Source organism: Quercus lobata, chromosome 4 (assembly GCF_001633185.2).
Source record: "Quercus lobata isolate SW786 chromosome 4, ValleyOak3.0 Primary Assembly, whole genome shotgun sequence".
Classification (NCBI taxonomy): Eukaryota; Viridiplantae; Streptophyta; class Magnoliopsida; order Fagales; family Fagaceae; genus Quercus; species Quercus lobata.
In genome coordinates, this window is record NC_044907.1 from 30410890 (window position 1) to 30436737 (window position 25848).

At 34.2% G+C, this 25848-nt stretch overlaps 2 protein-coding genes across 2 annotated transcripts; both read right to left on the bottom strand.

Moving 5' to 3' along the window:
- Positions 1-5173: 5173 nt before the first annotated feature.
- Positions 5174-6010, bottom strand: LOC115985019 (ethylene-responsive transcription factor 13-like). Its single transcript, XM_031107994.1, has 2 exons — positions 5725-6010; positions 5174-5676 (listed from the first exon to the last, which is right to left on the bottom strand). The coding sequence occupies exons 1-2, from the start codon at positions 6008-6010 to the stop codon at positions 5174-5176; spliced, it is 789 nt and encodes a 262-aa protein (XP_030963854.1).
- Positions 6011-10128: 4118 nt separating this feature from the next.
- Positions 10129-10891, bottom strand: LOC115985020 (ethylene-responsive transcription factor 13-like). The gene has a single exon (XM_031107995.1). It carries the CDS (start codon positions 10837-10839, stop codon positions 10129-10131), a length of 711 nt encoding a protein of 236 aa, XP_030963855.1. The 5' UTR covers positions 10840-10891.
- Positions 10892-25848: the final 14957 nt, after the last annotated feature.

Sequence of the window (25848 nt, forward strand, 5' to 3'; positions counted from 1 at the left end):
AAGTGGTTCATCAACTTCTAAGGGTTGTAGTACCCTTTGTTAGGGACTATATATCGTGAAGTGGAAATCAGTTGAGGCCTTTGTTTTAAATAAAAGAAGAAGAAGAAATTTAATAATCTGAAACTGAAAAAATGGAAAATGATTTTTTTTCTTTTCATTTTTTCCTTAAAAAAGTTCCATTTTTTTTAGGTTAATACTTTAAATTAAATGTTGTCATGGGGTTTTCCATCCTAAATCCTTTTAACTTCAATGTTCCCACAGAGAGAAAAAGAGAGACGTCTAAATTAGGGTTGAGAACCTTTAAAAGAGAAGTCTAAATCTTCTGGCTTAACCTGCTTCATTTGCTTAATTCTTGTGGAACAACTAGTACTTGCCTTTGAAATTCCTAATCACTTTTCCTTTTTGCTAAAGGAATGTGAATATGTGATCACCTCCACACGTTTCTATCCCTTTCAAGTCGAAGACTTGAGACCTAATTGACGTTATATGTTCCCAAGTATCTAGGACACAAAAAAAATATGCTTTATTTAGTCTAGTAATATTTGTAAAGTCTTCATTCTTATATAAAAAAAAAATCTTCATTCAAAGTTCCCACATATTGTTACACTTTTTTTTATATATATTAATTTACAATCATCATTGGGAGATTATGGAGGAGCGTAAGCCAAATTTTTATATGTTAATTTTTTAAATTTGACCATATGTTTGTATTTTGATTTTACATTTCTAAGACAATGACATGTTGAAGACATTATATTGGTTGTAGATTTATTCTTGGTCAGGAGTTCAAACTTCCTTTAGATGATAATCCAGTCGGCAACTACAAAGACATTACATGGGTTTTGTGGTGCAGGTTGTGGTGGAAATCTTCCTCCCTCGAATTCATATTCTATTTAAAGTTGAAATTCTTTTTACTATTACAAATACTTTTTCCCAAAAGGTGTGTGGGTTTATTGTCTCCCCATGAAAGTGACAAAATATATCATGCTTTGGTTGGTTAAATGAGAATTATTAATTTATAAATAAGTTGTAAAAAATGAAAAAGAAAGAGAAGGTTATTAGAGCATTTATAATGTAATATTTCAACCATGCACCTCTTGAAGTTTATGGATTTTTTAATCTCATTTCATCAATGTTCCTGAAAATTAGGGTCTATTTTGATACAACTTATTTTTGCTGAAACTGAAAACTGAAAATACTGTAGTAAAATAATTTTTAAATGTGTAAATAATACCATGTGATCCATTTTTAATATTTTTTAGTATGTGAACAGTGATAAATAGTGCATGAACAGTGATTCTTGTCTTCTAAAAAAGCTGAAATGCGTGAGGAAAAAAAAAAAAAAAGAGAAAAACGCAGAACACAAAACGCAGAAGCAATAATTTCTATCCAAACCGCACCTTAATGTCTAAGAATATATTTGGTATAACAAACCAAAGTTTACTAGGGTTTGATGTTATTGATGAAGAAAGCAATGAGAGTTATTCTATATAGGAGGTTGAAAGTTGAATTGATTTGAAGGTTGTGTTTCATGAACAGAGACTAGTCTTATTCATAGGTATCAGACGCGTCCGTGTTTCTCAATTATCCCCACCTCTCTCTCTCTCTCTCTCCCCTTAATTTGTGGTCCTTTTATAACTGAGCAAACTTTTTAACTTTTGCTTAAGAAAAAGAGGGACGAGGGGCACGAGGACCTCGTGCCATATATGGCTTTTGAATCCACGAACGAACCTTTTTTGACCATTTATTATCTTGCTTTATTTGGAACCATATTTTGAAAAGAGGGACAATGTGTGATTTGATGGTTAATATATATATCATTTTATAAGTAGAAATTTAGAATAACATGTGAGTTTATTGAAATTGTTATTTTGAAGGGAAAAGAATAAAGGAGGGTATAAATATACGTATCTCTCCCAAAAATGCAGTCTTTTTTTTTTTTTTGGGTGATCAATCCCTTCTTTGAAGATGCAACAGACTCTCTCTCTCTCTCTCTCTCTCTCTCTCTAAATAGTTGCATCACATAAAATTTTAAACTTTTTCGGGACTTTGAAATTACCTGCCTCAAAATGGAGTACTTATTTCAATTGAAAATTATGTTTTTGATGATTCTTAAATTTTAACTTGTGGCCTTAAGGCCACAAGTTAAAATTTAAGAATTCTTTGAGGGTTTATAAACGAAGACATTTACAGAAAGACCATAGAAAAAGAGTGTTAAATATATTTTTTTAATCTGTTCACATAACTTTGCTAAGAAGGAAGAATACATTGTTCTTTGACTGTTTTTATTTTTATTTTTTATTTTTCATTTTTTTAGTTCCCCACCTTTTTCACATGGTCATGGGACTAGAAACAATCACCTACCCAGGACCAAAAAAAAAAAAAAAAAAAATCCAACATGGAGCACCACCTTTTTAATTTATAGGGAGTTACTCGAGCATAGTAAAGTCAAGTATTAAAAATTTAGGATTGGGTTTGCTTGGCCTTCTTAGTTTTGAATATGAGTCGTGTTTGAGTTCATAATCAATTTAAATTACAAATTTAGATTTTGTTATCTTTTTGGTTGAACAAGTTAGAGATTTTTCATGAGCTACTTTTTTTTTTTTTTTCCTCCCTAATGTTAAGTCAAAATCATGACTAAATCTTTTTTATCCTATTACTTATTTATGAATTATAGTAATAATTTATGATTAATATTATATTATTTGAATTAGTTAAACATATTACTATTCATTTATAAACTTTTAAAATTAGAATCATTATCTTTGTACTATTAAGAAGATATTAGTCAAAACTTTTTTTTATAGGAATTTTAGTCAAAACTTGGCTCAATGTTTGTACGTAGTGACACACCATGCATGCCTTATTAGCAGTTTTACTACAAGAGAAAGGAAAATAAAAAAAGGGTAAAGATTACTTCTTTCAATTCAATTTAAATGATTTGATTTCCTTTTTAAGATATCACCAAAATACATGTCTATTTAATTTTTTTTATTTTTTTTACTTCTTTAATTTCTTATAGTAGCGCACTTCACCCAATTTTATTTTTTAATTTTCTATAGTGTCTTTCATTAATACCTATAATCCTCATCCACCTTTTTTAATTTTTTTTTAAAAGTAGACAATTTTTTATTACTAAGATTACCACATCTAATTTAGAAAATTAGAATTGGGTTGGGTGTCCGATTTTCAAATATCACATGTATAAGGACTCAATTTGTAACGATCCCAACTGGTATTGGGTCCGTACGTTAAAGGCCCAAACAATAAAATTTGTAGAGCGTGGGTGTTCAAGAACTAAATTAACTTTTTAAAAGAAAAACGATTCAACCTCAAGTTTATAGATGGATTAGAACCGATATAACAATTGGTTTTTCTTTGAAACAAGTAAAGTTCTATGGTTTCTCAGTCTTTTTTTCTGAGTATTTTTTGTGTCTTTCTTTATGTTCCGATCTTTTTCTGCATGCTGTTCTTTCATGTTATATACTGCCATCTTCATACCATCTTCACCACACACGTGTAGGTTGGGTTCAGGGGGTCTCTTTCTGTCCCATCTAACACCTTCTGGAACCTTCTAAAGGCTGCTTCATCACTGTTTATGCATTACCTCCATATTAATGCGGCCAGAGAGTCGGTTGAGAGGCAATTAATGCGGAGGCAGTTGTTGTTATAGATATTTGTTTGTCTTCTCTTTCTTACTCTTGGTCCCTTATCCCACCTTTAGTAGTGACGTAGCTCCGAAGTACGTTTGTAACAAGATGACGTTTTAATCGTCCTCGGACGAATATTGAACTCACCTTTCCTGATATTCACTTTATCTTTCGTTTGGTTACCCTTACAATCTGACATGAGCCTCCTCAGACAAATTTACATCCTCGGATGGGCCACAGGCCCAATTAACTTGACCTTAATAATTTTAGTGACTGACCGGCCCCCACAACATGATATCCTTTTGTTTTTCGAAAAACTATTTAATATTAATACTTAGTATTAAGGTAAAATAGAACAATAAAATTTAAAACCATGTATTAGTGAATTTTTTTAGAGAATATAACTAGTTTTTGTAACTTATTGTCGATCAAAGCATAACAATGTTCATTTCTTAACCAATCCTCTAACTAAAGTCAACTAGCCTGAATAGCTAATTTTGAAATATAAAAATTTTGTAACTCTTATGTGAAATTACAGTACCACTAATTGATCTTACACAATGATTAAGAGGTTTTTGTTTACAAGTGACCTAATGGTACTGTCGACCAATTTTGTTTTTGTTTTTAATGTTTCAAAATTACCTCAATAAAGAGGATTTTGTAATTTAATAATTTCGTAATATGATAAGCAAATAAATTTCACACAGGACAATGAAAAACTTGCTTAATATGGTTTGAGTGGTAGAATCCTCACTTGATCAATCAATTACAATTGTCTACACTACTCCAAAGGTTAAGGTTAAGACTACTTTTAAATATATAAGATAAAAGATATTGATTCAAATGATATGTGAATGTCCTCCTTTCTTCATGTCATTCCTTTTTATATGAGTCTATTTTCTATTAACTTTTTTAATTTTGTTTTTTTAGTGTATTTTTCTATGTATGTTTTAATTTTTTTTTATAGGTATAACTATATATATTTTACTAAAATTTTAGCAAAAAAAACCAAATAACACAATGCCAAACAGAATTTGCAAGTTCTTGGCATTTTTTAAATTGCCAACTACTTTAAATGACGTATTTTTTGAAGAGCAAAACTTGAACCAAATTACCAACCTCTAATTTGTAGAATCCACATTGATGTGCCTTTTAGTTTCGGACACAATATGGTGCATTTTTTAACCAAAAAAGAAGAAGAAGTTATGGTCTATTTAATATTTTGTTAAATGATTTTCTTAAACTTTTTACTAAATTCAAAGCATATATATATATATATATTTATATATATACACCACTTCAAATTTATGCCTCTAAAACAAACCGACAACTAAGAAGTATATTTTTATTAAAAAAAAAAGGTATTCTAGTCCATAATTGATTATTTAGTATTCATTAATCTGTGCCCTTTAGGACAATCATTAAACAATACCAAAGTTATAAACACTTTTCTTAATTAATCCTCCTATAATTTCAAATCAAGACACAAAAAAAATGAGGGAATTAAAAAAAAATACAATTCCTTAGCCAATAACATGCGGCCAAGGGTTAGCCATTGCACTTCGAAGTTCAAACGCATCCAACAATGTCTCCACGTTGGAACCAGCTTCATGAGCCGCCGAAGAGCCAACAAACTTGTTCTTTTTCAGCTCAGTCTTCAGAGTCAAAGTGGACGGCTCAGCCGAGCCACGCTTAACACCGACTCTAACTGGCTGATCACATTCTGATGATGACCCAATAAGGTGAGGAAAATTGAGCTTAGCTTTTGAGCCACGCATTTTGAAAGCGGCTTTGTCATAAGCCAAAGCCGCATCCTCAGCCACCTCATAGGTCCCAAGCCACACCCTTGCGCCGTTCTTCTTTGGGTCCCTTATCTCCGCCGCGTACTTTCCCCACGGCCTCCTCCTCACTCCTCGAAAATTAGTGCCACTCCTCCGCGGGTGCACCTCACGCGCCTCCCCCACCGCGTGGTGATGAGTAGTAGTCTCCAAGTCAACAACATTTACATCATTATTTGTTGTTGTCGCTGCTGTCATCATCATCGATGTTGTTCCTGTTATGTCATTAGACTGACATAACGGAACCCATCCATTGTTTACAGCGTCGCGTAAGGCGCTGTAAACGACCATGTCTTCGTTGTCGTCCACCTTTAACGGCAAGTCACCCCAGCTCTCCGTTAAAAACAGGCTGCTGAAGCTTGAAGACCGACAATACAGTGGCTTGTTATTAATGTTGTTATAGTTATTGTCGTAAGCATTTGCTGAAAACGAAGTAGTAGTATCGATATCATTAGATAGAAGATGCTGTGTGATTGACTCTAAAAGAGCATAGTCAGACTCAGAACCAGTTTCTCCAAACATCTTTATATGTCTAAATCTGTGTTTATCTTTGTTTTGACAACGTACAAAACTGTGGCTCTTATATATATATAGGTTCCAAGTTCCAAACTCTGATTAGGTTTATGTTTTTTTTGTAATATCTTATTATATTTCCATGAAGATTCCTGTTCCACTGACATTTTAGGCATGTGTTTTTTATGTCTAGGAATATTATTTGTTTATATCCATTCTTTCTGGGGAGGGGTGATATATAGATCTCATGAGGGGACAGCTTTTAATATTTTTTTTATTATAAGATTCTTTAACATTATTATGTGTTACACATTGCCACATTCTCCATTATTATTATCCTATCTTATTATATATCCTTTGAGTGGAGAACAAGTTTGCCGTGAGCGCAGGGTAAAGTTTAATAATTTGCATATATTATTATTTGAGATTTCTACTAGTTTAAAAAAGAAAGAAAAAAAAGATTTTTACATTTTTCAATCAAAAAAAAAACAAAAAAAAAAACGTGATGTGAGTTTTGTAGATTAGAGGAGTTTTAAAACTAATAAAAGAGTGATCCTATTTTGTAGGGAGTTAATGAGTAGAAATAGGAGTTTCAATCAATGTAAAAGTAGGAATTTATTAAAAGTAGGAAAGCATTTCAATGTAGAAATATGAATTTATTATTTTTGTCAATTTACGATTTTAACCCAATTTTTAAGTTTTAGGTAGGGTTTTTTGACAGTAAAAAAAAAAACAATAACTAACCCTTTTTTGCCAATTTATTATTTTAACCCAATTTTTAAGTTGTTGGTTAATTAATTTAGGGGTATTTTTGACAAGAAAAAAAACAATAACTAACTTTCTGAATTCTCTTAATATATATTGATATAATATATATATATATATATATGTGGGGCCAACAGACTAGAGCTAGCCCGCACCAATATATATGTTGGGCCAAGGAAGAACCCCTCCTTGGCCATGGGGAGAACCCTTCCTTGGCCATACCTGGCCGAGGATAAAGGGAACAGCCTACCACTGAGAGTGACACTCTGGATCATTTCATGAAACGGGACTAGTACTAAGACATAAAAGGACAATGGAAGGAATGAAAATATCTAAAGGAAAACTGCCATTATTGCATTAAGTACCATGTACCTAACAGAGCAATGCCTTTCAGCCTTTACAACCACTCCCAACAACTTTGGTAAGGGGCTGATGGGATAAGTATCAGCACTATAAGTCTAAATTTACACGTGGACGTTGGAGAGAGGAGGGGAAGCTAGTATAAAATTTTGGGGGGGGGAGGATCACCATGAGGGGAGAGGACAATGAAGGGGACACTCACTAGAACAAAGCTCCTCGGATTATGCCAAGGACAAACCTTCTTTGATAAATTCAGTTCATTTCAGTTTGATTGCCATGAACACCATATTAATTGTTATCCATGCACTAACGCCTAACTCTTTGGCTCACTCTCTACAAATTTATTGTACTGGGTTTATGGATCCAAGACTCCATACATTTTGGGCTTGGGCTGCGAAACGTGCCCCTACAATATATATATTACAAGCATGCTGCTTTAAATAAAGAAAACCTAGAGGAACATACCCCGAAAAAGAAAACCCTAGAGAGGAACAAATTCTCACTTGATAATCATGGCTGGGTCCATCACTAAATTTAACTATGGAATTAAGAGAGAATTAAATATAATTTTATTCAGATATGATAAGATTTAATTTTACTTTTATGATTGTGCTTTTTTTTTTTTTAATCTTAGGATAAACAATAATATATACAAATTTTTTAATCTAGACATGATTCAATCCATTAACGCGTATATAGTGTACGTAGTGTAGAATGTAAAGTTTTATAATTAATCTCGAAGAAGGGCGTAGACCTTTGTTTTATTTTGTTTTGTTTTGTTTTTTTTTTTTTGGTGTGCAAAAGTGGAGTTAATGATTTGCCTATTTTGTGGCGTGTAAATTTTGATTACATGAGATAATGTAATTGTTAAGTGAATAAATTCTTAATTTATAGTGGTCAACAAAAAGCTATCATGTAGATCGAGATTGACAATATCATTTTTCATTTTTCTCTTGGATATATTCAGAAGGTTACTATTGAATTTTGACTGAATATTTAGTACGGAACCGAGTATGGACATTGTGTGTATTGGTCTCTGGTCTGAACTCGTTTACACATTGAGAGATGATGCCATATTGTTTTAGAATAATGACGACAAGTTTGACCATTAATTTCTTAAATCAATGAACTGTATTCACATGCACACATGGTTAAGTATGTATTTGTAAATTAGGTCGGAATAACATGTGGAATTCATGTTCTTTTACGCTTGTTACTTCTTTCGCAGTTCACTTACAATACCAGGAAAGTAGTTGAGGATCATAAGGGATAGGATATGTCTTGCTTAAAAGGAAAACAAATCTCCATATATGTATATATGGTTTTATGTCTTTCATGCCCTCTTACACTACGATAATGACGTTAATAAATAAATATGTGGCGGGTTTTAATTAGTTCAATTAGTAAAGTTCACTATTGTAAAGTAAGAAATTTGAGATTTAAATACTGCATATATCGAAAACTGATTGGTGTCTTAATCTGATTATAAGATATAGGTTGATTTTTTTTACATCTATCCAAAATAACTAAATATGCGGAGAGGGGAAGATAGGAGTTTTGTGACTTATTAATATTGTCTTATTCTACCTATGCATGTGAAAAACCTGAGTATGGCTCTCCTTACTTATTTATTTTATTTTATTTTTTCTTTTGAACAAAAGAAAAATAAAGATGGATTGGGACGTTGGTTTTGGTCATAATAATTGACAACAAAAAATTGTAAAAGTCCAATTATCATATTTCGTTGTCTTTATTACCATATTTGACAACACTTTCTTTTGAAGGAACTAACATAAAAATGAATCAGTTCAAGATTTGATTGACTTGTTTTTTATTGCCCTAGCTAAATGGGAATGTAAAATGAATAACATGAACTAGTGTCAGTACCACGAGGTACGAGCAAAGTAAATGTAATGATTAAAGCAATTATAACATGTTCGATCATATATTTTGTGATCCGTATTATTGCCCACCTCATTTGACACTCGGATAATTTTTCTTCTTCGAATTCATAAAACCTTATATTCTATTCAATAAATTTGAACGATTATGGTATGCTCTACGTATACGTAACTAGATGACATTGGTGTTTATTTTTTGGACAAATTTTGGTTACAAACTTAACTATAAGTAATGGTTATAACTCCATTACTTATAGCTAATTTAATGGTGATTTTGAAGAACTCACCATTAAATTACATTTTCTTCTTATAATGTTTTTATGCTTACATAATTTTTAGAAAGATAAAAAATCAATAGTTATGTTATCAATTAAATATTTAAATTTCAAACTTTTATGGTTTTGAATTATGTATAAAAAATACGTTTATGGATTGAATAGTAAATACTATTCAATTGACATAAAATTTGACATTAATATCAAGAACATAAAAAACATGCGATCTAATAGTTAGATTTTCAAAATATATAGTAATGTTAATTTGTTTTAGTAGAAGTTGTATAGTTTTACACATCATAAAACCTAATTATCATACATTCAATTATAAACTGCGTAGGGAAACAAACAGTGATTGATCTAAGCAAAAAAATAACAACTTTGTGGCTTAATAGCACTGTTTGATATTTTCTATGAAGAGAACTTGACTATATTTACTTGTTAATTATCCATTCCAACTTGAGCAACTCTTCCCATGTGGAAGGTAATACGTAATTCTGAAATTTTAACAAAGGAATTGAACGCTAATTTATCAAATATATCCCAAGCTAGTCTCAGCTCTTATTGGTTATGTTGATACAGCTATGGAGATTATTAGATTTTATAAAGCATGGAAAGGAATTTCAGTCAGGATCCAGATCTTAATTAACGACAAAAGATCGTTAACTGCTAAATCTTAATTCGATTGTTGGAAGTGGAAAGTGTTAAATCTTATACATCTCGGTTGGAAACATCAAACAAATGCCAGTTAAACTACAAAAATCATAGGGTAAACGAAATTTTTTCAAAGAAATTATCTATAAACTAAATCATTGAATCTGTAATATCATAATAACTTTGGGTAATCCAAAGTCCACATCGTAAATGATTCATTAGCCGATGAGTACCAAGTGTCTATAGCCTCACTTGAAACCTCCTCTATTGCACTACTACTTCCATTACTCGACTCAGCTTGAACCACTGAGCCACTCCGGCTTCTACTCCTCTTCGACTTAGCCGAGCCGTTATCCGACGGGGATGACGGTTCAGGCCAGCGGCGTTTTTGGGTGACTCTCACCGGCGGCTCCGCCATATTCGAGCCAATCAAGTGTGGGAAATTAAGCTTAGCCTTACAGCCACGCATTTTAAAAGCAGCTCGGTCATAAGCCAAAGCTGCGTCCTCGGGCTTCTCGTAAGTCCCGAGCCACACTCTCGAGCCATTCTTCTTTGGGTCCCTTATCTCCGCCGCGTACGTCCCCCACGGCCTCCTCCTCACGCCCCTGTAATGCGGCGCGTGCGCCTCACGCGCCACCGCCACAGCTTCTTTATTATTCGTTTCTCGTGGCTTCGCTTTAACTGGGTCGTCGACGACTTCGTTCGACGGAACCCATCCGAAGTTAACGTTGTTGTCCTCCACCTTCAACAGCGATGAGTCCCAGTAGTTCGTAGTCTCCGACTTAAAAACGTTGCCGAGGGACACCTCAACATCGTCGAAAGTTTCGGATTCGCCTAGGAGGTACTGTCGAATCGATTCGAGGACAGCCAAGTCTGAGTCCATTAATGTAAACGGTATATACTACTACTATAATCGGAAAGGCTTTTTCTTTTTTCTTTTGTTTTGGTTTCTTTGGCTCGGAAAAGTTTATGAAAGAGTTTTCAGGAGTGTCGGTAAAACTAGCTTTGGAGAGTTTTAAGATTTATAGGGAAGAGAGTTAGGGTCCGTTTGGGAGTTTATAAAGGAATGAAATGGAATGGAATGGAATGATCATTAAAGGAATGGAATGGAATAGAATGGAATAAATTTAGTAGGGAAAGGAATGGAATGGAATGCGATTTAAAAATCTTATTTGGATGTTATAAAATAAAGGAATGGAATGGAATGGAAAGTAAGTAACACTGTTTGGGAGTGACATTGGAAGGAATTGAATGGAATCATTTTATAATAACATTACTATTATACCTCTCATTTTAAAGAACATAAAAAATAATCAATGAGAACTTATAATTGCTTTGAAATGCATAGTATTTAGTGGATGATGTGAAACTAGTTAGCCACAATTGGGTCTGTGTTAGATTATTGAATTACAATATTGTTTTGTCAAGGTGAATAGATTGTATCACGCTAATCAATAATTTAACAGATGAAGATAATGGCATGAAAAATTAACAATAGTACAATTTCTTTATTTCAATTTGCAAATTTTTTTTAGGGGCTGCTAGTTTTAGATTGGATCTTTTTTGGCTAGTATGCTTTACAATGGATTTGATAATTTAATACATCTCCATCTCCCAATTTCATTAAGGAAAAAAAAAATTATTGTAGCTAAAAAACAAGTTATGTATATTTCTATGTTGTAAAGCAATTCACGCATCACATATTTATTCTCAACAAAATAAATATTGTCTAACAATGCAAACAAATATCTTTAAAAAAAAAAAACTCCAGTAATGAGTCATGCCAAAACAAAACAAAATAACATAATCCATTCCAAAACTAAAGTTGGCCAAAAAATCCAACACTTTTTTAATTTTTAGGCCTAGATATCAGTGTCAATAAGACACATTTGCGCTCATGATCTGGGCAACCAAAGAACATCTCTTTATAAGTTGGATTTTCCATAAAAAATATGTAGGTCTCAGGCATAAAAAAATTTATATTAAAAATAATCTACTCCAACTTATTAAAGTTCTAAACTACTATTATTTTAATTAAAATACTTTTCATTTTATTTTCTTCTCATTTTAAATTTTTTTTACTCTTGTTTTTTTCTTAACCACACACCTGTCCTTGTACACTAGCTTTAACATCTTAATAAGTTGTAAACAAATGCATAAAATATATTATGTATATATTTTGTTTAGACAGAAAGGGAATTGACGTTGATAAATTATAACATAGATTGATGGATAGAAAAGGGAACTATCTTGGTCTGATATTGGTTTTGTTATTTGCATTGCAAGAATTCTGTTGTGATTTCATGAATAAGTAGTGGGCAATAAATTTGTTTGAATTATTTTTGGCTAAGAATATATTCAATGAAATGCCTTGATTTGAATTTGGGCAGAGTCATGTTACTCGGTCCTAGGCTGAATCATTTTCATGTTCAGCATTAATAGTAAAAAAATAAATTTCTATGCTAACTCAGTGTATGATTTTCTGCAACAGTGCATTACTTTCTAGTTTCTTCTCATTTAATTTTTTTTTTACTCTTGTTTTTTTCTTAACCACACACCTGTCTTTTGTCTAAACTTGTACACTAGCTTTTGTAGACATTTCCTCTTAACCATACACGTGGTGAAGCCTTGGAGCTATTAACTAATTGGATGGTTGACTTAAAACTGCAAGTGTACGTAACACACCACTTGCTTCGTAAATAACAGAAGAATCAAAGAGGAAACAGAGTAAAAAGCAAATTTGAGTTCTCTAGCGGTTCTCAGTTTCAAATTCACAGCAGTTCTACAGCAGTTTTCCAGCAATTCTCACTTTTAAATTTCTAAATACAATTTTTTTTTTGGCTGTACAAGTAACAGCAGTTTTCGTTTCTTTTCACTTTCAAGGTTTTTTCGTTTCTTTTCACTTTCAAGGTTTTTAGTTGTACAGAATGTAGTTTGTTTTGGTTTTTAGGTGTACAAAAACACTATATATCACTCTCATGAATCACTAGCAAACAGTTCATAAAAAAAAAAAAAAAAAAGACTAGCAAACAACTGAAAAGAAAAAGAAAAAGATAGACATACTTAGTTTGAGCAATATCTGAAAATTGCAGCAGACAAAAAAAAAAAAAAAAAAAAAAAAAGACCAGCGGTAGCAGCTTCACTTTGTAGAGGACGAATAATATTGTGGAAGAATTATAGCTTTATTTTTCTTACGACTGAATGAGAAAAAAAAGGCTGATATTAAAGGGGTATTTTAGGGATTTTAACAAAAATTTCATTAAACCTAAATTCATTCCCTCCCATTCCTCCCAATTTTGAGGGGAACAAAAATTTGAGGTTTTGAGGGAAAATGGAGAAATGAGCATTCCCTCCTAACCATTCCATTCCCTCCCACTTAAACTCCCAAATAAGGGAATGGACATTCCATTCCCTCCGTTAAAACTCCCAAACAAGAGGAGGGAAGAATATTCTAAAAATATTCTTTTTATTCTATTCCATTCCATTTCATTCCCTCCTCCAAAACGGAGCCTTAAAGATGTTTGTGCACTTTGAGGTGAGATTTTGTTATTATAATATGATTATAGCTTTGATAATTATTTTGATACTTCTCTGAAAGTTCTTATTAGTGGTGGTTAAGGTTTATTTGTCACGTGGAGTATTTGTATAAATTACTATATATTTTGTCTTTTTTATAAGTCATTTATTTTAGTTCCTCGTTTATGTAAGCGGGGGCTGATTAGTGATGACGTCAATGCTTTACTTACATCTTATAAATAAAAAAGAAAAAAAAATAGCAAGCTAATATATAAGGTCAGTTTGGATACCACTTATTTTTACTGAAACTGAAAACTAAAAATACTATAACAAAATAATTTTTAAATGTGTGAATAGTACCGTGAGATCCATTTTTATATTTTTTTTTAATAGAGTGACTGTGGGTCCCGTGAACAGTGCATAAACAGTGTTGTGAACAGTAATGAACAGTGTTATTTGTCTCAAAAAGCAGAAAACACGTAAAAAAAGAAAAAGAAAAGAAAAACGCAAACGCAAAAACGCGCTGTGGATCCAAACACTCACATAAGCTATAGAAAGATACAATTGCATATATGTGGAAAAATTCTAAAAAAAAATTCAAACAAATTTTACATGTCAATAAAACCCTAGAATCCTTAATATATAACCATAAATGCATTATATCTAGAATTCACAAAGCCTTAAATTCCTAATGTAGTTGAAAAAAAGAAAAAAAGAAAAGAAAAAGAACCTCTTTTAGATATAAAGAATTGCTTGAATAACTTTTGGGGTCATTTTATTTAATTTTGTTCTGGTAATGTTTAGACTCCCGCAAAAATTGAAATAGGTATTGAAATAAGAAAATGGTTCAAACAACATTTAAACAAGTCATATCAAAGTATATTGACTTTCAATTCATCTTACTATTTTTTAAGGAAAAGACAACATATGTTGTCAAAGTTATATGGTGAATTTACCAATAAAAATACTTGTGTGTTTATGGTGAGGAAAACAGATTGATCGTTGAAAATGAAGATGAAAAATTTAAGTTTCGATGTACAACCTAAGGTGAAAGAGTAATAAAATCTTAATTTGTCTGTCAATACATTATAATAAATTAATTTTATTGAAATGTGGAATATAAAAATTTAAGGGATGGTAATAGTCGAGAGATTTTGTAATTTACAAGTACTTTTTGAATGTGTAAACAGTTTGTAACCTCTTGTTGGCGTAAAACCATGTTAATCCTTGGTGTTTGTGTCATTGTTTTTTTACTATATTTCTTTGTTCCAATTATTTATTTATGATACTTTTCTCAATTCCATTAAGGTATTTACAATCAATCTTGCATGGAAGTGCTTCTGAGACTCTTTTGCTCAACAAACTGGTATTATAGAATTCACTATCTCAACAAACTGGTATCATAGATAAGTTTCTTTATTTAGTCATTTGAAATTGTTCTTCACAGCCAATGTTTACTGCCTAGGAGTTTGGATTTTTCTTTAGTGCCAAGATTGGGTCCCTAGGAGTTGGAGATTTTGTTGATTGAATCAAGGATTTTAGTACTATTGGGAAAAATATGACAAAGAAAGATTGGAAGAAGATTAATAGACAGACTATTTGCATCTTCAGTATGTGTTTAGCCAATGATCAAAAGTACTTTGTTGATGACGAAAATATTCTTCTTCAAAAAATTATGACTACTGATATGCTTACAAAGGTTGTCATCTGGATCAAGTTCCAGCATTGCTTGTCTTCTTTGGACATCTTTGGGTGCATTTGGCTATTAGCTTATTTGAAGGTATCTTGAGGTGATATTAACTTTATTCTTTTGCTAAATATCTAATTTGGGCTTACCACTGTCTTCGGGAGCACTTAGCCCCAATTGGCGCATTTGGAGGTTGATTAAGGAGATTTGCATTTAATTTGTGTTTTTTGTATTAGAAAAGAGAGAGAGAAGAATATGAAATTGATAAATTTCTGTATATTTTCATTGAACTAAATAATGGTTACAGTGATTTATATATAGAGGGGATTAGAGGAACTAACTAAGTGACTAATCACCCTCAAAAACTAACTAACAGAATTATACAACTAACAGAGGTAACAACCCGTCACGTGCTGTCCACATGCCAGGTACTAGAGCTATACACAGTAATACAAAACTACATGTAGTATGCTCACTGTCGTTTCTTCTTTCTCACTGTCGTTTCTTCTTTCTATTCTTCTTTGTAGCATCTTGACACTCTGTAACTAGTCTTGATTTGCTGCTATCTTTACACTCCCCCTCAAGAGGAAGTGGGGAATGCACATTCAACACATTCATCTTGGATAGCAGATTGTGAAATTGATGTGTACTAAGTGCCTTTGTTAGCAAATCAACAAGCTGTGATTGAGTCCTAATGTGCAACAACCTTATTACTCCTTGAACCAGTTTGTCTCTCACAATATGGCAATCAATCTCTATGTGTTTTGTGCGCTTGTGAAACACTGGATTAGCTGCAATGTAGAGAGCAGACTGACTATCACTGAATAATAATGCAGCCTTAGAATGATCAACTTGTATATCTCTTAGTAAACTAAGAATCCACACAATCTCACACACTACTACTGCCATAGAACGATACTTAGCCTCTGTAGATGACCTGCTCACTGTGTTCTATTTCTTAGATTGCCAAGAAACTAATGAATCTCCCAAGAACATGCAATAACCAGTGACTGACCTCCTTGTATCAAGGCAAGCAGCCTAATCTGAATCAGCAAAACCTTTAAGATGTAGTTTAGATGTACTTGAGAATAATAACCCTTGTCCTAGACTACCTTTGAGGTATTGTAACACCCTATTTGCTGCATCTTGATGTGGTTTCCGAGGATTTGACATAAATTGACTCAATTTATGAATGACAAAGGTTATATCAGGTCTTGTGATTGTAAGATACAAGAGCTTGCCCACCAATCTTCTATAAGAGCTTGGATTTGTCAACAGTTCACCTTGGTTCTTACTTAACTTCAAGTTGTGTTCCATGGGGGTTTTGACTGGTTTACAACCTAGCAGACCTACATCATTTATCAATTCCAAAGTGTATTTTCTTTCACACAAATGAATGCCTTTTTGTGATCTAGCTATCTCAAGCCCAAGGAAAAACTTCAAATTTCCAAGGTTTTTTAGTTTAAACTGCTGGTCTAGAAGAATCTTTAGTTTTGCCACAGATTTAGGATTATCACTTGCAATTAAAATATCATCTACATACACCAATAAAGCAATGAAAGATCTTGGTGTTTTCTTGGTGAACAAAGAATAATCTGCTTTAGATTGTTTGAATCCCAACCTTAATAGAGCAGCAGAAAACTTTGCAAACCATTGTCGTGAAGCTTGCTTAAGACCATAGAGAGACTTTTGTAGTTTGCAAACGAGCTCCCCGTTGCTATGGAAGCTAGGTGGTAAAGTCATAAACACTTCCTCATGTAAGTCACCATGCAGGAAAGCATTGTTGACATCAAGTTGGGAAAGAGACCACCCTTTCACAGCAGCAACGGCCAACAAACATTTCACAAAGACAAGCTTTGCAACAAGTGAGAATGTTTCAATATAATCAAGGCCCTCCTTTTGAGTATAGCCCTTGGCAACCAACCTAGCCTTGAACCTCTCCACAGTACCATCAACCTTATACTTCACCTTATACACCCATTTATAGCCTATGGCCTTTTTACCATGGGGTAAAGGCTAAAGGGACCAAGTATGATTATCCTCTAGTGCCTTAATTTCACTAGCCATAGCCTCCCTCCAGTGAGGATCAAGAACAACCTGATCATAATGTTTCGGTTCAAATTTGGAAGAGATGGCATTGCAAAAATGTCTATGGTTGGAAGAAAGGTTAGCATAGGACAAATAGGAAGAAAGAGGATAAGGAGTACCTGAGGAAGAAGAAGAAGCAGGTGGAGCTATAGTAAAGACCTGATTGCAGTGATAAGCTTGTAAATAGGTTGGTTTAGAAGAAGGCCTAGTGGATTTCCAAATAGGAGGAGCAGGCACAACTGGTTCAGCATTAGACATAGCAGCAGGTACAATAGCTAGCTCAACAATAGGCTCAGAAATTGACTCAATAGGAGATACAACAGCTGGCTCAATAGACACATGTACTGAAGGATCATCAAAAGCTGAAACTAATGTAGGTAGGACAGGATGACCAGAACCAAGAAATGAACAAAGCTCAAGAAGAAAAGGGTTAGTGGTAGGATGAGGCTGAGATGAAACGGAAGGACAAGAAGGTTTAGAAAGGAAAGGAAAAGTAAACTCATGAAAAATGACATCTCTAGAGATGAAAATGCATCTAGACCTTAAGTCTAGAAGTTTATACCCTTTGATGTTATAAGGGTAACCAAGAAAAACACATTCTCTAGCTTTAGGATCAAATTTGTGTCTATGAGCAGCAATGGTTGAAGCAAAGCACAGACATCCAAAAGTCCTAAGAAAAAAGTAAGATGGAAGTTTGTGATACAGAAGCTCAAAAGGAGTTTTATTATGTAAAACAGAAGAGGGAAGCCTATTGATTAAGAAAACTGCAGTTAAAATGCATTCACCCCAATATGATATAGGCAAATTAGACTGAATCTTTAAAGCTCTAGCAATTGAAAGTATATGTTGATGCTTTCTCTCCACAACAAAATTTTGTTGTGGAGTATAACCACAACTCTTTTGATGCAAAATGCCATGAGTAGAAAAGAAATTAGGCATATTAAATTTAGGGGCATTGTTCGATCTAATGATCTTGATACAAGCATTAAACTGAGTCTTAACCATTGCATGAAAAGAAAGAAGGATTGATCTGACATCAGATTTAGATTTCAAAAGAAAGACCCAAGTAGAATGAGTGGCATCATCAACAATGGTTAAAAAATATCTATAACCATCATGAGTAGCAACAGAATAGGGACCCTATACATCAATATGAATAAGATCAAAAGGAAACTTGGAAATTTCATTATGAGTAGGAAATGGTAATCTTTTTTGTTTAGCCAAAGGGCAAACAGTACAAATATCATCACAAGATTGTGAAAAAGAAGGTAAAACATCTGTTAGGTTCTAAAGACTTAGATATTTATGTATTTAGAACTCTAATGTGTATTGTTGGCAAACCATGATCAAAACAATATGTTTAAAAGTGTTTAGTCTTGCTCAAAGTTGTATCTTTTATGTAAAGTTAGAATCGAGCTAATGCAGAAGTTACTGTGCATTTCGGCCTGGCTCAATCGATCGAACCTTAGGCTCGATCGATCGAATCTCGGGCAGAATGCGTTTTTCTGCAGATTTCCAACTCAGCCTTAGTTGTTTAAAACGTTTAGGGTTTTCCATTTTGTCCTAAGTATAAAAGGCAAACCCTAGCCACGTTTTAGTGTTGCTCATATTGCTGTTTGTGTAAATCTCTTGTGAGATCTAGAGGAGCTTTCCTTTACACAAACTTAGGGTTTTCAAGGAGGAGATTTTATCTACACCTTGATGATCAACTTAGTTGCTGCCATTGAAACTTAAAGAAACACAAGCGGGTGTGCTTGTATCTAGTGGTGAATCCAAGAAAGGAGTCCGTGGATTCGGAGCGTACACGTGGTCGTGTCAATAAGTTCTACTGGTGGGTAGCAATAAGAAGTCGAGCGTGGGGGCTTGTAAGTCTTATTGTATGAATTTCGATTCTTTCAAGATAGTGGATTCAAGTTTACCTTAAGGATAGCTAGGTCAAATCCTCCCCAGGTTTTTATCGATAGTGGATTCAAGTTTACCTTAAGGATAGCTAGGTCAAATCCTCCCCAGGTTTTTATCGGTTTGGTTTCCTAGGTCATATCTTTGTGTTATTTATCTTTCCACTACTTTGCATAATATGATCTCTGTGATTGTGATAACCTAGATTTGTTAAATTGGACTAAGTAACAACTTGGCTAATTACCTAGGTTAAATCAATTGTGTTTTAAGGAGTCTAAAAACCATCAACATCTTCAATGGCTGACATTTTATTAAAAGAGGAATGGCCTAGCCTAGAATGCCATAACTTTGACATATCAACAACAGAATTGGCAATAGGAATAGATTTGATGTGAGACAAACACTGAGACAATGAAGGGTGCTTGGATGAAGAAGAACTCAGCTTTCTCTGCAACAAGTACAGACCATGATGCATCTCACCCACTCCAATCATCCTCCAGTAGGTAAGGTCCTGAATGAAACAGAATTGAGATAGAAAAACAAGACAAAAGGGAAGTTGTTTTGTGAGTTGGCTAACAGACAAAAGGTTAAAAGTAAAACTAGGAACACAAAGAATATTGTGAAGAGTAAATTGGGCAGAAAGTTGTATTGTACCAACATGTGTGATAGTAGCAGACTCATTATTTGGCAATTTAACAACACAATGAGAGATAGAAGTAAATGTGGTCAACATGGAAATTGAACAAACTATATGATCAGAGGCCTTAGTGTCAATGACCCAAATATGATTCTCAAAAGCTGTCCTATTTATGACTTTTGCAGAAAAAATTGAATGTCTGGAATCAAACACATTATGAGGCAAAATGTCAATACCTGACAGAGGTGTGGTGGCATGAGAAGGAAAGGAAACACTATTAGCCATAGCAACAGAATTCTGAGAATCTTGAGATGAAGCTCCAATCATAGCAAGAATTTTTTGATACTGATAAGAAGTGAAAGGAAATTGAGTCTATGGTTATGCATGAAGAAATGAATCTTGAGAATCAAGCTGAGCAGACACTTGATTAACCAAGGAAGCTTTGCCTTTGGCTTTGTAACTAGGAGGATATCTGTGGAGTTTGTAACATTTCTCCACAGTATGACCTTGCAAACCACAGTGACTACAGGTAGGCCTTTCCTTGCCTTTACCCTTGTTGTTCTTGGGACCAAAACTAGTACCCTTAACTGCAAGAGCAGTAGACTCCATAAAAGGACCACCATTGTTGCCCTGCCCAACTGATGTTTGCTTCTCATCTTGAATCAATAAAGAGAAAACTTTCTCAACAGATGGAATAGGGTCCATCAACAAAATTTTCCCTTGAACGTGAGAGAAAGAATCGTTGAGACCCATCAAAAATTGCATAACAGCTTCTCTGTGATGAATCTTGGAAATCTTCTCATTCACATTACACACACACTTCTCACAAGAACAGGTAGGAATTGGTTCATAATTTTGTAATTCATCCCACAGAATTGAAAGATTGGTGAAATACTCAGTCACAGAGAGCTCACCTTAAGAAAAACTTGCTAAATCCTTCTACAATTGATAGACCCTGGGTCCATTACCCTGGGAAAACATGTTCTGAACCTTATTCCAAACTTCCTTAGCAGTTTTACGATACACCATGCTTGTGGCAATCCTGGGAGAAACACAATTGATGATCCAAGAAACCACAATATCATTGCATCGTGCCCAGCTTTGAACCAAGATAGGGACTTTCTCCATAGCTGAAGTCAGAGAAACTGATCCATCAATCAACCAGAATTTGCTCTTGATCCTGAGAGCTCTCTCCATAGATCGTGCCCATGTAGGATAGTTCTCACCCCTAGTCAATGGTTGTGAAACCAATATCACACCAGGATTCTCAGCATGATGGAGAAAGAAAGGATGTGATTCATCAATGGTGATGCTTGTAGAACCAGAGGAAGCCATTGATAAAGCTTCAAGACTCTGATGAAGAAACCCTAACTTTTGAAGAAAATGAAATTGAGACGAAGAAATTAGGCAGAAGCAAGAAAGGATTGCTCAGAATCGAAGAAAACACGGAAATGTCTCAAAATCAAAACACTCTCTCAAGACAATTTCTCAGAATCGAAGAGAAAAGGGGAAAATTTTCTCAAGAAAATTTTCTGATTTTGAGAGAAAAAGAAAAGAGGAAGCTAGGAAATCAGTGAAACTGTGCTAGATGCTCTGATACCATATTAGAAAGAGAGAGAGAAGAATATGAAATTGATAAATTTCTGTATATTTTCATTGAACTGAATAATGGTTATAGTGATTTATATATATAGGGGATTAGAGGAACTAACTAACTGACTAATCACCCTAAAAAACTAACTAACAGAATTATACAACTAATAGAGGTAACAACCTGTCACTTGCTGTCCACATGCTAGGTTCTAGAGTTATACATAGTAATACAAAACTACATGTAGTATGCTCACTGTCGTTTCTTCTTTCTCACTGTCGTTTCTTCCTTCTATTCTTCTTTGTAGTATCTTGACACTCTGTAATTGGTCTTGATTTGCTGCTATCTTTACATTTTGGTTGAGCTCTAATTTTTTTTGGTACTTTAGGGGTGTTGAGAGAAGCGTTGTCAAGGTAGAGATTTGTTAAAGATTGCAATTTAATGGCTCAACTTATGCCAAGGATTTTCGTACGTTGGTGCTGATTTGCACGAAGCCATTGTAAGTTGACTCCTTAATCCAATAACTCGCCTATGGGATTTAACGTAACTATCCTCTTTATTCAGCCAAGGGGAAATTGAGTTAATCCAAAAAATTGAACTCAACCGAAGATGCACTATTTAGGTCCCATGTTCAGTCTGGTACCTACTCAGCCAAATCAGGTTACTTTTTCCTTAAACAAGAAGCTCACAGTCCATCTGCCTCTATTCAGCAACTCTTGGTTCAAGCCAAACCAGCGTGGAAAAAGATTTGGAAGCTATCCTTATCAGAAGGATCAGCTTCAAGCTTCAAGCTACAAGCTGCAACCTGAGCAGGACAAGCACAAAGAACCAGCTATTGGTCCTGTATAAACGACCTGTAGTTCTGTTCTTTAATTCCTTATGCTACTGGTAGTCTAGTGTTGGTTGTAAATAGTAGTGATATTTATAGACACGTGTAAGTAGCTGATAGGTGTATTTCATATTGTTAGTTTTGGAGGGAATGGATCTGTATAATTTGTGGTTAGTTAGGAAGTTAGTTACACTTCAAGCTTGTATAAATACCTTCGCTTGTACAGTTTTTCATTTCGTTAATACAATACAATCTTCATCAAATTTTCACACGGTATTAGAGCACTCTGAGCTTTTCTAGATTCTTCTTAGTCTCATTCCAAATTTTCTTTCACGCTTGAATTTTCTCATAAGCTTTTCTTTTGAGATCCTCTAGAATTTTGCTTTAGATTCATCTTGGTTTCATTCTGAAGCGAATTCACCTTGGATTTTCTCTTTTAATCTTGAATTTTCCTTTAGAGTTACATCAAATTTTCCTTCCAAGCTTGAATTTCTTCAATGGCGACCACTGCAAATTCTGCTTCTGTTACCATAATTGATGAATCACGTCCTTTCTTTTTACACTACAGAGAGAATCCAGGTGCAATTCTTGTTGCTTAGCCTCTAGTTAATGATAACTATGCTAGTTGGGCTAAATCAATGTAGAGAGCTTTGGGAGCTAAAAGCAAATTAGGGTTTACTGATGGAAATCTTTCACTTACTCCTTCCATGGCAAAAAATCCATTACTTGTTCAAGCTTGGACCAAGTGCAACAATATGGTTGTATCTTGGATATTGAATTGTGTTTCTCCAAAGATTCTTGCAAGTGTTGGTTACAAGAATATTGCATTAAAGGTTTGGACTGATCTCAAGAATCGTTTTTCTCAAAAGAATGGACCAAAGCTCTTTCAACTTCAGAAGGTGCTTGCAAAGATTACTTAAGGAGATCTTTTTGTCACAAATCATTTCACTCAATTGAATGCTTTGTGGGATGAAATTGAAAATTATAGAGCTTTAACATGCTCCACCTATGATTCTTGCACTTGTTCAATCAATGAGAAATTGACACAATATCAGTTGCAAGATTTAGTAATGCAGTTTCTTATGGGACTCAATGAGACATATAGTCAGGTCCGAGGGCAAATTTTGCTGATGGATCCTCTTCCTTCAATTAATAGTGTGTATTCTTTACTGATTCAAGATGAGAGCCAAAGGTCAATTGGTCATTCCATTGGTACCTACATTGAATCCACTACTTTGGCAACCAAGTCATCTACTAGAACTATTGGTTTTGGAAACACTTGAGGAAATAATTTAGGTGCTAAAGGCAACAAGAACAAAGGAAATGAGAGGCCAGTGTGTAGCCATTGTGAGGTCATAGGTCACACCATAGAGAAATGTTATAAACTTCGTGGCTATCCTCTTGGTACAAAGCCAAGGGCAAGAATGCAAAGGCTAATCAAGTTGCAGGACCTGATTTTGGAGCAAACTTTGGTGTTATGGAGTCAGATTCTATTCTTGTGCAACAATCCTTTCCTTCTCAAGCTTTGCTATTTATTGCAGAATAGTGTCAAAGTATTTTGGCTATGATTAGGGGTTCAAGAAGTAGCTAAGGTAATATGGCAGCACCTAATGTTGTTCCGACTGCAATGGCCAACAGTGCCACAACCACTTCTCCACTTGTAGGTGCTTCCTTCAACTTAAAGCATTCTGTTTTTGCTGCCAAGGTAGTGAATAGAAATGCTTTTAGTTGCAATACTTGGGTCTTAGATACATGTGCCACTAATCATATAATCTGTTCAGTTAGCCTATTAACCTCTGTCACCACCTTAACCCAGTGTGTTGTTGAGTTGCCTAGTAAGGAAAGTACTCAAGTGGCTCACATTGGCACAGTCAAGCTTTCTGCAACCTTAATTCTTGATCATGTTCTATATGCCCCTTCCTTTTCTTTCAATTTGTTGTCTATTAGCAAACTGACTCAAAAATTGCCATATTGTCTTGTTTTTCTCTCTCAATTTTGCTTTATCCAGGACCTTTCATCTTGGAAGATGATTGGAATAGGTGAAGTGCATAATGGCCTCTACTTGTTGCAAAGATCAGATTGCATCAGTTCATCTTCCTTGGCAAATCATCTTCTCAAGCACAAGTCTGGTCATTCCTTTTCTTCTGTTAATTCTGTAAATAGCATGTCTAGAGTGTGGCATTTTAGGTTAGGTCACCCTTCCATGAAGAAGCTGCTATCTTTGCAAGATAGCTTATTTGTTTCCATTGATTCTTGTAATGATGTTTGTAACATCTATCCTAAGGAAAAACAGAAAAGGTTACCATTTCCTTTTAATAATAATTTTTCTGCTTTTGCATTTGATCTTGTTTCATGTTGATATATGGGGACCTTACTCTATTCCTACTCATGAAGGATTTAAATACTTCTTGTCCATTGTTGATGATGCTACTAGATGTACTTGGATTTATCTTTTAAAAGCTAAATCTGAGGTTAGAGGGTACCTTATCTCTTTCTATAAATTGATTCAAACTCAATTTGGTACCAACATTAAATCTATTAGATCTGATAATGGACAAGTTTTTCCTTACTAATTTTTACTCTGCTCATGGCATAATACACCAAAAGAGCTGTGTTTACACTCCTCAACAGAATTCTGTTGTGGAGAGAAAGCATCAGCATCATTTGTTAGTTGCTAAATCACTTAGAATTCAGTCAAATGTCCCTTTATGCTATTGGGGAGACTGTATTCTCACTGCAGCTCATATTATTAATAGATTACCCTATCCCATTCTCCAAAACAAATCTCCTTTAGAACTTCTTTTTCATATTAAACCTTCATATGACCATTTAAGAGTGTTTGGTTGCTTATGCTACTCTTTAAGTATTTCTACTTATAGAGACAAGTTTCAACCTAGATCACAAGCTTGTGTTCTATTAGGTTACCCTCTTGCCACAAAGGGTTATAAGCTCCTTAATCTCACTTCTAGAAAGATTTTCATTTCTAGGGATGTGATCTTCCATGAGTCCATTTTCCCTTTTATTTCCTTAGATTCAGTGTATTCCTTTCCTTCTGCCACTTCCCTTCCTCCTGTGTCAGATTCTACTTCCTCACTTGTGTTTTATGATTCCTTTCTTAATGATTAGCACTTTGCATCTGATGTTGATTCAAATTCTGATATTGATGATGACGCTCCTAGCTCATCACCTTCTGATTCAATTCAGGGTGCCCATTTTGCTGATCCTATCTCTTTAGCTCCTTCATCTCCTATTCCTGCTGCTACTTCATCCAACGACTCACACATTCCATCCTCAATTCCTCAAACCACTCTGCCAACTAACTCTTAACTTGCTTCATTACCTATTGCTTCCTCTCCTGTACACTCCTCTATTTCTCAGCCTGTTCCTTCAGATGAGCCACCATTGGTTGTCCAGCCCTAACTTCTAGACCAAGGTCTTAGAAGGTCTACCAGAGTGTCCAACAAACCATCATATTTGCAGTCTTATCATTGCAACCAGGTGAGTGCTTCACCCTTCATTCCAACTCTTCCTAAGAAAGGTATTTCTCATCCACTTCAAAACTTTCTTTCTTATTCTAAACTTTCTGCAACCCATAGACATTTTTGCAATTCTATCTCTTCTGTTATGGAACCTACTACCTATGCC